The 13,455-nt window shown below is 39.5% G+C and overlaps 1 protein-coding gene across 1 annotated transcript in view; it reads right to left on the bottom strand.

Moving 5' to 3' along the window:
- The window catches only part of Ide (Insulin degrading metalloproteinase), a 91,719-nt gene that overhangs the window by 42,866 nt on the left and 35,398 nt on the right, over positions 1 to 13,455 (bottom strand). Inside the window, exons 12-14 of the mRNA XM_071693721.1 lie at positions 7,814 to 7,958; positions 3,342 to 3,452; positions 1,904 to 2,024 (exon numbers count right to left, since the gene is read on the bottom strand). Of these exons, the coding sequence (XP_071549822.1) occupies positions 1,904 to 2,024; positions 3,342 to 3,452; positions 7,814 to 7,958 (377 nt within the window). The remainder of the gene's footprint in view (positions 1 to 1,903; positions 2,025 to 3,341; positions 3,453 to 7,813; positions 7,959 to 13,455) is intronic.

Raw genomic sequence — 13,455 nt, 5'->3', positions numbered from 1 at the left:
GTTGATATATATTTGTATGTGTATGTATATGTACATGTAGGGGCATTTATGTATACATGTGTACATGAGTGGATGGGTCGTTCTTTGTCTGTTTCTTGGCGCCACCTCACTGATGCAGGAAGCGGCGATCAAATATAATATAAATAAATTCATCATTGATACTTGATTGTTGCTTCCCGCATTAACAAGGCAGCACCAGGAAAAAGATGAAGAAAGAAATATCCACTCATATAGGGAAGCAGTGCTGGCTTGCACAAAAGATGCCTGTGGCATGAGAATGGTGGGAGGTGGGCAGATTAGAAAGGGTAGTGAGTGGTGGGATGAAGAAGTAAGATTGTTAGTGAAAGAGAAGAGAGAGAGACATTTGGACGAGTTCTGCAGGGATATATTGCAAATGACTGAGAGATGTCTTTTTTTTTTAAAAGAAAGAGAGGTCAAGAGAAAGGTGCAAGAGGTGAAAAAGGTCTAGAGAAAGGTGCAAGAGGTGAAAAAGGTCAAGAGAAAGGTGCAAGAGGTGAAAACGAGGGCTAGGGAGAGTTGGGGTGAGAGAGTATCATTAAATTTTAGGGAGAATAAAAAGATGTTTTGGAGGGAGGTAAGTAAAGTACATAAGACAAGAGAACAAATGGGAACATCATCATAAATGTTATACCTTTAAAAAATATCCAGCTCTGTTGTTACAAGACTCCACCTGCTCAAGATTACACCAAGGATGAAAAGTCATATTTGACAAAACCGTATTCATTGTCATATGATGAAAGGAAGTACACTCTCATGAAAGAATTTTTCACTCCATAGGAATTCACTGTTTCCATGCTACTAAAAGTAGCACAACCTTGGGGCTGTGGGAGCTCTAGGGGAGGTTTTTGGAAGAACTCCATGACACTTTCAAGAGATGGGCCCTGGGGAAATTATAAATAAACGAGTAAATATCCAGCTTTGCCCTTCCCATGTGCTCTTTATCATAACCAACACCTTAACCCTCTTCCACCCTCTGACTCACTTTAGTCCCCATGGTTACATTTGCTAACACATCCGCTACCAGTAAGTAGCACAGCAGATACTGAAATGAAACATTTTCAAAGATTCTGTGTATTTCCTCAAGTTTTGACATCCTACTTATATCTATTGTTAAAAGGAATATTCTAAAGTTACTGAACTCCACCTGTGCAAGGTTACACTATGAATGAAGAGTCACCTTTGTCAAGGCTGTATCACTGGGAGTACAGGCTCACCATAAAACTTCTCACTCCAAAGGAATCTACACTTCCTTGCTACTGGATGTTGTGCAGCCTTGGAATGCTGGATCCTTCACAAAGATATCCTTGGATAACACTGTGACTCTTTCAAAGAAACTGGTCCTTGGGTAATTCAACAATTATGAAGACTTTTTTGCCATGGCCAACCCCTTGAGAAAGTTCCTAAAGAGAACAGGTGCTTAAAATATAGGTAGGTATGTATGTAGGTAGGGTAATTATAGATAAATGAATAAATAACAATATATAATAATCTCTATTTGAATCTAATGTTATCAGAGTCATTATCAGTTTTAACATTAATAACAATATTGGGTCTGTACTAAGGAGTCCTTTCACTTCTAATGAGATGGAAAGTGTCATACTGTTCAGCTTATGACCTCAGGTGTTTCACCATTCCAAGTGGTAATCTTTCCATGTGCTACTGCTTCTGTGTCCAAATTAAGGTATTAGATGACATTATGATAAACCAACAAATATCACTCTGAAAGTAAAGCCACTTTCAATATGAACATATTTTCTTTGGCTAATCTAGATGCAAGCAGTTACTCATACATGGGAATACATTGAATTATCTTCAAATTTCTGAGTGAGGAAGTTCAGCAACTATAGCTTTTATGGTACATAATTGCAGTGTCATTTCTCACCATCAGTGGCCTGCAGTAACTCCTCTTTGGTCCAGCCATGTTCAGACAACAACAGTGATGTATAATACACCACATGCTGATGAGGCTGATCTGCGTTAAAGTTACGCAGGGCACGTACGTACTGATGGCAAAAGGAAAATGTAGCATCAGATATAATTTTCTCTCATATATAAATAATGCTAAAGTATGTATGTTAAGTTTCCTAGTATGAAAATGCAAACATAAACAAATATCTGAAATCTTATGCCAAAACCTGGTATTTAATGAACATTATAAAAGGTACTCTTAAAATGAGTATTTTCTACTCTTAAAAAAAATTTACTCCAACTTTCTGAAACTTTAAGCATGTATTCTTAATACATATGATGATGTTACATGAAAGACATAGTAATATTACTTATTTTGCCGTTTTCACTTTAAAAGGTGGTGGCGTGTGAAACCTTCAACATAATTCTGCCTTCAAATTTTTCAATAAATACTTCAGAAACCTGCTATTTCAGTGAGACTCCCTGATACATTTCTCAATCATCAGGGCCCTTTCTCCTCAACGATTACTCTTGCATTACTCCATGCACCATCTTGGTTAAGATTCTCCCTTTCAAGTAGAGGAGCTCTATTGAAATTTATGACTTGATTCACTGTCATGGTCTAATGTATGATACTGTAAGCCTTGGAAGACAAAGTATCTTATTCCGAACAGAAGGCACTCAAATCACATATAAACACTGTTCAACTATGACTTCAAAGTAAAAAAAAAACTAACATAATAAGATTGTAACACTAAAGCCTGAGCATATAAATGAAAATTCTTCTTTGGAAAATAATTCTCCAGTATTTCACTTCATCCTTTGTCCTCAAATGCTCTCCTAATTCTTTTACACCATTACAAAATTTTCCTTTCTTTCAATATCTATTTCACCTTAAAAACCTAATGCTTAGTCCCTCTATATTTCACTTATTCTCCTATTTCTATAAAAAAAAGATTCAGAGTAGAGCAGCAAACTCCTTATATAATCCTTTTGTAAATCTAAAACAATCAATACAAAATTAAGTAGCCCATAGCACTGCTTAATAATGCTTTACTTTGCATTAATTTTTGCCACAGAATTATCATGTTTTGCCTAAGTTCCTGCTCTACTGTATTCTGTGTATATCAACTAGGAAAAAAAACTGAATCCTTTAATATGCCAATAAGACCAGGACCTAAATCAAAAAAAAAAATTCTGCCTCTCTATCATTCATAACTTTGTTCTCATTCAAGTGGGATGGATCATGGGCATATAGACATGCAAGGATCCACATCCCCTACGGCTGACTTGCTACCCTAATACTCACATATGAATTCAGTTTCTATATGACTCAGCATTTTCTATTCAGGATTTCATGGAAAGTAATGCAATAAGCAAACAAAATATATGAATTTTAGTAAGTGACATACAGCATCTTTCAGGATCTCAAAACGCTTTGCATCGACGGTAAACGATGTCATACGCTCCATAATCTTCTCCAAAAGAACATGCTGTTTATCGTTGTACCCTTTCACAGTCAGCTGAAACACAAAATGGACAATATTTGCTAGAAAAAAGATTGAGCAAACACAAAACAAAGAGAAAAATAACAAAGTAATAAATACAATACAATCTTAGATAACTTTTTCATTTTACCATGTCATGACCTTCTTATGATGCACTCTTGGTTTTTCTCATACACATTAGACAAATTAAATTACACTGTCTCTGTATCATATAGCATAATTCCTCATCTACATCTTAAGACATAAGATATCACGGATTCTGAAAAATTTCAACTTCAAGAGGATACATCCATGTAAGGAATCATACAATCTGGAATGTTGAAAACTTTTGACACTAAGCATATAACACTACTCATTCAATTGCACGAAGTAAAGTGCTACATGTAGAACTTTTAACATTTTGGTTACCAACCACCATGCACCTAACCTATAAGACTTGAAAGCAGTTTAGAGTTGATATACTTGATGCATATTTTTACAAGGGATGATACATAGCAAGAAACTGCCTTCCACTTTAAAATATCAAACTTAAGATAATGATGGCTACAACAGTAAGTATAAACATGACATATAGCCTGACGAGGAAAAAAATATGAGAAAGGAAGAAGCAAGGGATAAGAAAATTATCAAAAATTGTCATCTTCAGTAGGTATAGGGAACCCCTGGACTACACCAATTGTTAAAGCAATAAAGCCTATTCCCTCTCTGTTCTCAACAATGTGGAACAACTGAGATCCTACTTATATTCATGAACACAATGACCAAACTTACAGAACAATGATCTCTTTCTAATCTTTACCCCTCCAGTGTTACCCACATACACATGTATATGCATACACACCCACACACGCACATATACATTTCAACATGTACATACAATATACATACACAGACATATACATATATACACACATTCCTATGAGTCCATGGGGAAAATGAAACATGATAAGTTCCCAAGTGCACTTTCGTGTAATAATCACATCATCAGGGGAGACACAAGAGAGAAATATAAGTCAGTTGATATAAAACGAAGAGACGTAGCTAAGACGCCATTTGGTAAACATGCGATTGTCCAAGACAGGTCTGTCTTGGACAATCGCATGTGCACTTGGAAACTTATCATGCTTCATTTTCCCCGTGGACTCATAGGAATATCTTGATCACCCGCAAAATTGTGATCCTTTCCAACATATACACACATGTACATATTCATAATTGCTGCTTTCATCCACTCCTGTCATCACCCCGCCACACATGAAATGGCACCCCCCTCCCCCCGCATGTGTGTGAGGTAATGTTAGGAAAAGATAACAAAGGCCACATTCATTCACACTCAGTCTCTAGCTGTCAAGTGTTATGCATCGAAACCACAGCTCCCTTTCCACATCCAGGCCCCACAAAACTTTCCATGGTTTACCCAAGACACTTCACACGCCCTGATTCAATCCACTGACAGCACATCAACCCACCTTGTTCCAATTCACTCTATTCCTTGCATGCCTTTCACCCTCCTGCATGTTCAGGCCCCAATTGCTCAAAATCTTTTTCACTCCATCCTTCCACCTCCAATTTGGTCTCCTACTTCTCCTCGGTCCCTCCACCTCTGAAACATGTATACTCTTTTTTTGTCAATCTTTCCTCATTCATTCTCTCCATGTGACCAAACCATTTCAATACACCCTCTTCTACTCTCTCAACCACACTCTTTTTATCACAACACATCTCTCTTACCCTTTCATTACTTACTCGATCAAACCACCTCACACCACATATTGTCCTCAAACATTTCATTTCTAATACATCAACCCTCCTCCGCACAACCCTCTATATAGCCCACACCTCACAACCATATAACATTGCTGGAACCACTATTCCTTCAAACATACCTATTTTTGCTCTCCGAGATAACGTTCTTGCCTTCCACACATTCTACAACACTCCCAGAACCTTCGCCCCATCCCCCACCCTGTGACTCACTTCCGCTTCCATGGTTCCATCTGCTGCTAAATCCACTCCCAGATACCTAAAACACTTCACTTCCTTCAGTTTTACTCCATTAAAACTTACCTCCAATTGACTTGTCCCTCCACCCTACCGAACCTAATAACCTTGCTCTTATTCACATTTACTCTCACATTTCTTCTTTCACACACTTTATCAAACTCAGTCACCAGCTTCTGCAATTTCTCACCCGAATCAGCCACCAGCGCTGTATCATTGGCGAACAACAACTGACTCACTTCCCAAGCTCTCAACATCCATAACAGACTGCATACTTGCCCCTCTCTCCAAAACTCTTGCATTCACCTCCCTAACAACTCCATCCATAAACAAATCAAACAGCCATGGAGACATCAAGCACCCCTGCCGCAAACTGACATTCACTGGGAACCAATCACTTTCCTCTCTTCCTACTTGTACACATGCCTAACATCCTCGATAGAAACATTTCACTGCTTCTAGCAATTTACCTCCAATACCATATACTCTTAATACCTTCCACAGAGCATCTCTATCAACTCTATCATATGCCTTCTCCAGATCCATTTGTGCTACATACAAATCCATCTCTTTTTCTAAGTATTTCTCACATGCAATCTTCAAAGCGAACAACTGATCCATACATCCTCTACCACTTCTGAAACCACAGTTGCTCTTCCCTAATCTGATGCTCGGTATATGTCTTGACCCTCTCAATCAATACCCTCCCATATAATTTCCCAGGAATACTCAACAAACATATACCTCTGTAATTTGAACACTCACCTTTATCCCCTTTGCCTTTGTATAATGGCACTATGCATGCATTCCGCCAATCCTCAGGCACTTCAACATGAACCATACAATGAATATCCTTACCAACGAGTCAACAACACAGTCACCCTCTTTTTAAATAAATTCCACTGCAATACCATCCCAACCTTTGCCAGTTTCATCTTCCATAAAGCTTTCACTACTTCTTCTCTGTTTACCAAATTATTCTCCCTGACCCTCTCACTTCGCACACCACCTCGACCAAAACACCCTGCATCTGCTACACTATCATCAAACACAATTAACAAACCTTCAAAATACTCACTCCATCTCCCTCTCACTTACCACTACCAGTTATTACCTCCCCATTTGCCCCCTTCACCGATGTTCCCATTTGTTCTCTTGTCTTACGTACTTTATTTACCTCCTTCCAAAACATCTTTTTATCCTCCCTAAAATTTAATGATACTCCTTCATCCCAACTCTCATTTGCCCTCTTTTTCACCTCTTGTACCTTTCTCTTTACCTCTTGCCTCATTCTGTTATACATTTCCCAGTCATTTGCACTATTTCCCTGCAAAACATGTCCAGATGCCTCTCTCTTCTCTTTCACTAACAATCTTACTTCACCCCACCATTCACTACCCTTTCTAATCTGCCCACCTCCCACCTTTCTCATACCACAGGCATCTTTTGTGTAAACCGTCACTGCTTCCCTAAATACATCCCATTCCTCCCCCACTTCCCTTACGTCATTTGCTCTCATCTTTTTCCATTCTGCACTCAATCTCTCGTGGTACTTCCTCACACAAGTCTCCTTTCCAAGCTCACTTACTCTCACCACTCTCTTTACCTAACATTCTCTCTTCTTTTCAGAAAACCTCTGCATATCTTCACCTTCGCCTCCACAAGATAATGATCAAACATCCCTCCAGTTGCCCCTCTCTGCACATTAACATCCAAAAGTCTCTCTTTCATGCGCCTATCAATTAACACGTACTCCAATAATGCTCTCTGGCCATCTCTCCTACTTACATACGTATACTTATATATATATATATATCTCTCTTTTTAAACCAGGTATTCCCAATCACAAGTCCTTTTTTGGCACACAAATCTACAAGCTCTACCATTTCCATTTACAACACTGAACTCCCTATGTACACCAATCATAACCTCAACTGCCACATTACTCACCTTTGTGTTCAAATCACCCAACACTATATCCCAGTCTTGTGTATCAAAGCTGCTAACACACTCACTCAGCCGCTCCCAAAACACCTGCCTCTCATGATCTTTCTTCTCATGACCAGGTGCATAGGCACCAATAATCACCCATCTCTCTTCATCCACTTTCAGTTTGCTTTTGCTTGTATATGAAAAAAGTAATGTGGCATCTTTTTGATGAATCTTAAATCAACCCTAAGCCTTGAGCTGTAAATGCAGAAGAGTATCTTCCATTAATTTGTCCTCCTTGTGCAGATTAGTTTCTTATGGCTTACTCAATATGAATGTAAACAGATTCCTACCTGTCACTACAAAGATACTCTGGCTTCCTCTTTTGATCCATGCTTATCAAAAAGACTTTTTCTGGTCTAGAGATACATGAAACTGCCACTTACAGTAAGCCCATATTTGGTATTGGAGAGCGAGTATGAAAGTCCAGCCAATTCAGCGGCATATGTGTATTCAGTGAGGGCATCACGAAACAGCTGTGCAAACATGTGCAACAGGTTAGTGTGGTGTGGATCAAGGTATGCCAAAGGACTGGAAAAAACAGAAAAAATCATTAGTGATATTACTGAAAAAGAGCAAATGGATATCTTATAACAGAGACATAGATAACACATGAATCATTTTGTTTTTGGGAAAAGAACTCAACTTTGTAAAGTTGAAGGTCACCCAGATATTTCTTTCTGTATTCATTCTATGAATTACACAACTGCTTATGAACAGCATAAAAGGAAAGCAACAAAGACCCTACCAGACAGACAGACATGCACATGAGTGGTGATACCTTCAAATGACTGACCACCATAGTACTAACCAATCAAAAACCAAATACCCAATCAGTATCTGGATGTGATTACTATGGTGGGTGAATTCCTGTCTGACAGGATGTGTGATGCCTTTCTCTCATGCTGTCCATAAGAAACTCTCTCAGATTCCAACAAATATAATGAAAAGTTTTTTTTTTTCATTATTTTGCTTTGTCGCTGTCTCCCGCGTTTGCAAGGTAGCGCAAGGAAACAGACAAAAGAAATGGCCCAACCCACCCCCATACACATGTATATACATACACGTCCACACACGCAACTATACATACCCATACATCTCAATGTGCACATATATATACACACACAGACACATACATATATACACATGCACACAATTCACACTGTCTGCCTTTATTCATTCCTATCGCCACCTTGCCACACATGGAATAACATCCCCCTCCCCCCTCATGTGTGCGAGGTAGCACTAGGAAAAGACAACAAAGGCCCCATTTGTTCACACTCAGTCTCTAGCTGTCATGCAGTAATGCCCGAAACCACAGCTCCCTTTCCACATCCAGGCCCAACAGAACTTTCCATGGTTTACCCCAGAGGCTTCACATGCCCTGATTCAATCCATTGACAGCACGTCGACCCCGGTATACTACATCGATCCAATTCACTCCATTCCTTGCCCGCCTTTCACCCTCCTGCATGTTCAGGCCCCTATCACTCAAAATCTTTTTCACTCCATCTTTCCACCTCCAATTTGGTCTCCCACTTCTCGTTCCCTCCACCTCTGACACATGTATCCTCTTGGTCAATCTTTCCTCACTCATTCTCTCCATGTGACCAAACCATTTCAAAACACCCTCTTCTGCTCTCTCAACCACGCTCTTTTTGTTTCCACACATCTCTCTTACCCTTACATTACTTACTCGATCAAACCACCTCACACCACATAGTGTCCTCAGACATCTCATTTCCAGCACATCCACCCTCCTGCGCACAACTCTATCCATAGCCCACGCCTCGCAACCATACAACATTGTTGGAACCACTATTCCTTCAAACATAGCCATTTTTGCTTTCGGAGATAATGTTCTCGACTTCCACACATTCTTCAAGGCTCCCAGGATGAAAAGAGGTATTTTTGGCAAAATTCTGCAACTTTACAGTGTGAGAATAGAAAGAATTAACACCCACACTGTAACATGCAAGGAAACAGATCAAAGGAAACCAAGAAAAGTGGTAAGCTAAAGACAAAAGATAAAATGGCTCGTAAAGTGTTGGAGGAGCTAGCAAGAGGATTTATCTGCAATTGATACTATGTAAACACTGTACAATGAAGGAAGAAACAGAGAGAAAGCTGCCCTATGGATGGTGACTGGATCCTTGAAAGCACTGGGAAAGGGTAAAATGTGACAGTGAATATAAAGAAAAAAAGACAGGGATAGCACAGTTCTGCCAATCCCAACTTATGGGTGTGGATTGTTATATGGATGGGAGAGGAGAGTTCTAGGGTTCTGGAAGCCGAAATATGCTAGTTGAGCAGTGCTTGTGGTGTTAGTAGATATATGGATTATGTAGTGAGTGTATGGATGTGGTATGCCAGAAAGAGGGAGTCATGAGATGCAGCATCAAAAAAAGGGTTTCAAGTACAGGTAGAGCATCTATCAATTGAAAAGTTCAGGACTAAGAGAGATGCCAAAGAGAGCAAGTTGTGAGATGGTGTCAAAGAATTGGTTTCATGTAAAGGTAGAGTATCTATCAACTAAAAAGTTCAGGACTAAGAGACTTCTGCTATGTGCATAATTACACACAGTGGATGCTATCATGAGCAACTGTCTGAGCAGAATAAATAATAAGCCAAGGTACTTGTGTTAGTTTGATTATATTAGTGCTTTCTGTAAGTACAAATAAATTTTCATTCATGCATTAGGTAAGATCCCACGGAAGGGAAACGTGTAAAACTAATATATGAAAAATAGAATCCAGCATATTATTCATAAAGCATAAGCTGAATGTAATTCTTGGTCTTTTATAAGTATATACTATGGAAGCAAAAGATCATTCAAAAACAATTTACAAATCATGTGCAGTTTCCAATGAGAATGATCAATTTCTTTTTTTACTGACTTGAACCTCCCTAGTGTGGTGGTTAGTGTTACCTGACTATCAGGCACGCACAAGCAGCCTGCGATCAAGAGCCCATAAGTTCGAATCCTGGTTACAGCAGCTTGTCCAAAGTCTAAAGCAGCTGTTCATCCTTCCTTAATGGCTGGTGATAAAATGGGTACCTGGCATAGGTTTGTGTGTGTGTGTGTACATATGAGTATAAGACATGGTACATACATACAAGGTTAAGAGATGGGGCAACACAAGTGAAAAATTCCCTCCTTGTAACATACAAATTATCAAAAAGATCATTGAATCAGGAAAGAGGAGGGCAATGTAGGTTATTACTTTCAGATGTCTGGGCAAACAGATCTACCTCAAAGATTATCAAGTGAAATTCTAAACGCTGAGCATTTCCAAATCTGATCTTTCAGAAAGATACTTTTTTGGTTAGAGAATAATTCAAAATTTGCTTTCTATAAACACTTACTATATGGTTCATTTGTTACAATTCTCTAATTCAGAGACAATTTTCCCATAAATGATGTACTGTGCCATTTTCTTATATTAACTAAGACATTTCCCCTATTTGCTCTCATTCTCGAAATTTTCTCTAACCAAATGTACTTCCTGAATAATATTTTTGTCACACCAATATCCCTTATATTCAATGGTCCAAATACTCTCTCTATCTTTCTTCAGTACATTCTGATGATGTTTCTTTGTGTATGCTGTCATTTCTTTTCAGCTGCAGCATCTTTTCTACAACCTAAAATATCTTTCGATTTTCACTAATTGGTGCACTCATGCTCTTTACCAATTCTTCATTCATTTTCTTTTTACCATATTGCCCATTCAATGTCACTTTACATTTCCTTCCATCTTTTAAGTTCCATTATTTGTATTTCCTAATCATTTTACATCTACTCCCTACCACCACGTTTTTCTTTTATATCTTAGTATTTAGGGAATCAGTGATGGATTGCGCAAAAGATGCTTGTGGCATGAGAAGAGTGGGAGGTGGGTTGATTAGAAAGGGTAGTGAGTGGTGGGATGAAGAAGTAAGAGTATTAGTGAAAGAGAAGAGAGAGGCATTTGGACGATTTTTGCAGGGAAAAAATGCAATTGAGTGGGAGATGTATAAAAGAAAGAGACAGGAGGTCAAGAAAAAGGTGCAAGAGGTGAAAAAAGGGCAAATGAGAGTTGGGGTGAGAGAGTATCATTAAATTTTAGGGAGAATAAAAAGATGTTCTGGAAGGAGGTAAATAAAGTGCGTTTTTTTTTAATTTTCCAAAAGAAGGAACAGAGAAGGGGGTCAGGTGAGGATATTCCCTCAAAGGCCCAGTCCTCTGTTCTTAGCGCTACCTCGCTATCGCGGGAAATGGCGAATAGTATGAAAAAAAAAAAAAAAAAAAAAAGACAAGGGAGCAAATGGGAACTTCAGTGAAGGGCGCAAATGGGGAGGTGATAACAAGTAGTGGTGATGTGAGAAGGAGATGGAGTGAGTATTTTGAAGGTTTGTTGAATGTGTATGATGATAGAGTGGCAGATATAGGGTGTTTTGGTCGAGGTGGTGTGCAAAGTGAGAGGGTTAGGGAAAATGATTTGGTAAACAGAGAAGAGGTAGTGAAAGCTTTGTGGAAGATGAAAGCCGGCAAGGCAGCAGGTTTGGATGGTATTGCAGTGGAATTTATTAAAAAAGGGGGTGACTGTATTGTTGACTGGTTGGTAAGGTTATTTAATGTATGTATGACTCATGGTGAGGTGCCTGAGGATTGGCGGAATGCGTGTATAGTGCCATTGTACAAAGGCAAAGGGGATAAGAGTGAGTGCTCAAATTACAGAGGTATAAGTTTGTTGAGTATTCCTGGTAAATTATGTGGGAGGGTATTGATTGAGAGGGTGAAGGCATGTAAAGAGCATCAGATTGGGGAAGAGCAGTGTGGTTTCAGAAGTGGTAGAGGATGTGTGGATCAGGTGTATGCTTTGAAGAATGTATGTGAGAAATACTTAGAAAAGCAAATGGATTTGTATGTAGCATTTATGGATCTGGAGAAGGCATATGATAGAGTTGATAGAGATGCTCTGTGGAAGGTATTAAGAATATATGGTGTGGGAGGAAAGTTGTTAGAAGCAGTGAAAAGTTTTTATCGAGGATGTAAGGCATGTGTACGTGTAGGAAGAGAGGAAAGTGATTGGTTCTCAGTGAATGTAGGTTTGCGGCAGGGGTGTGTGATGTCTCCATGGTTGTTTAATTTGTTTATGGATGGGGTTGTTAGGGAGGTAAATGCAAGAGTTTTGGAAAGAGGGGCAAGTATGAAGTCTGTTGGGGATGAGAGAGCTTGGGAAGTGAGTCAGTTGTTGTTCGCTGATGATACAGCGCTGGTGGCTGATTCATGTGAGAAACTGCAGAAGCTGGTGACTGAGTTTGGTAAAGTGTGTGGAAGAAGAAAGTTAAGAGTAAATGTGAATAAGAGCAAGGTTATTAGGTACAGTAGGGTTGAGGGTCAAGTCAATTGGGAGGTGAGTTTGAATGGAGAAAAACTGGAGGAAGTGAAGTGTTTTAGATATCTGGGAGTGGATCTGGCAGCGGATGGAACCATGGAAGCGGAAGTGGATCATAGGGTGGGGGAGGGGGCGAAAATTCTGGGGGCCTTGAAGAATGTATGGAAGTCGAGAACATTATCTCGGAAAGCAAAAATGGGTATGTTTGAAGGAATAGTGGTTCCAACAATGTCGTATGGTTGCGAGGCGTGGGCTATGGATAGAGTTGTGCGCAGGAGGATGGATGTGCTGGAAATGAGATGTTTGAGGACAATGTGTGGTGTGAGGTGGTTTGATCGAGTGAGTAACGTAAGGGTAAGAGAGATGTGTGGAAATAAAAAGAGCGTGGTTGAGAGAGCAGAAGAGGGTGTTTTGAAGTGGTTTGGGCACATGGAGAGAATGAGTGAGGAAAGATTTACCAAGAGGATATATGTGTCGGAGGTGGAGGGAACGAGGAGAAGAGGGAGACCAAATTTGAGGTGGAAAGATGGAGTGAAAAAGATTTTGTGTGATCGGGGCCTGAACATGCAGGAGGGTGAAAGGAGGGCAAGGAATAGAGTGAATTGGAGCGATGTGGTATACCGGGGTTGACGTGCTGTCAGTGGATT

Source organism: Panulirus ornatus, chromosome 56, assembly GCF_036320965.1.
Source record: "Panulirus ornatus isolate Po-2019 chromosome 56, ASM3632096v1, whole genome shotgun sequence".
NCBI classification, from domain to species: Eukaryota; Metazoa; Arthropoda; class Malacostraca; order Decapoda; family Palinuridae; genus Panulirus; species Panulirus ornatus.
This window is presented reverse-complemented; position numbering and strand designations above follow the sequence as displayed.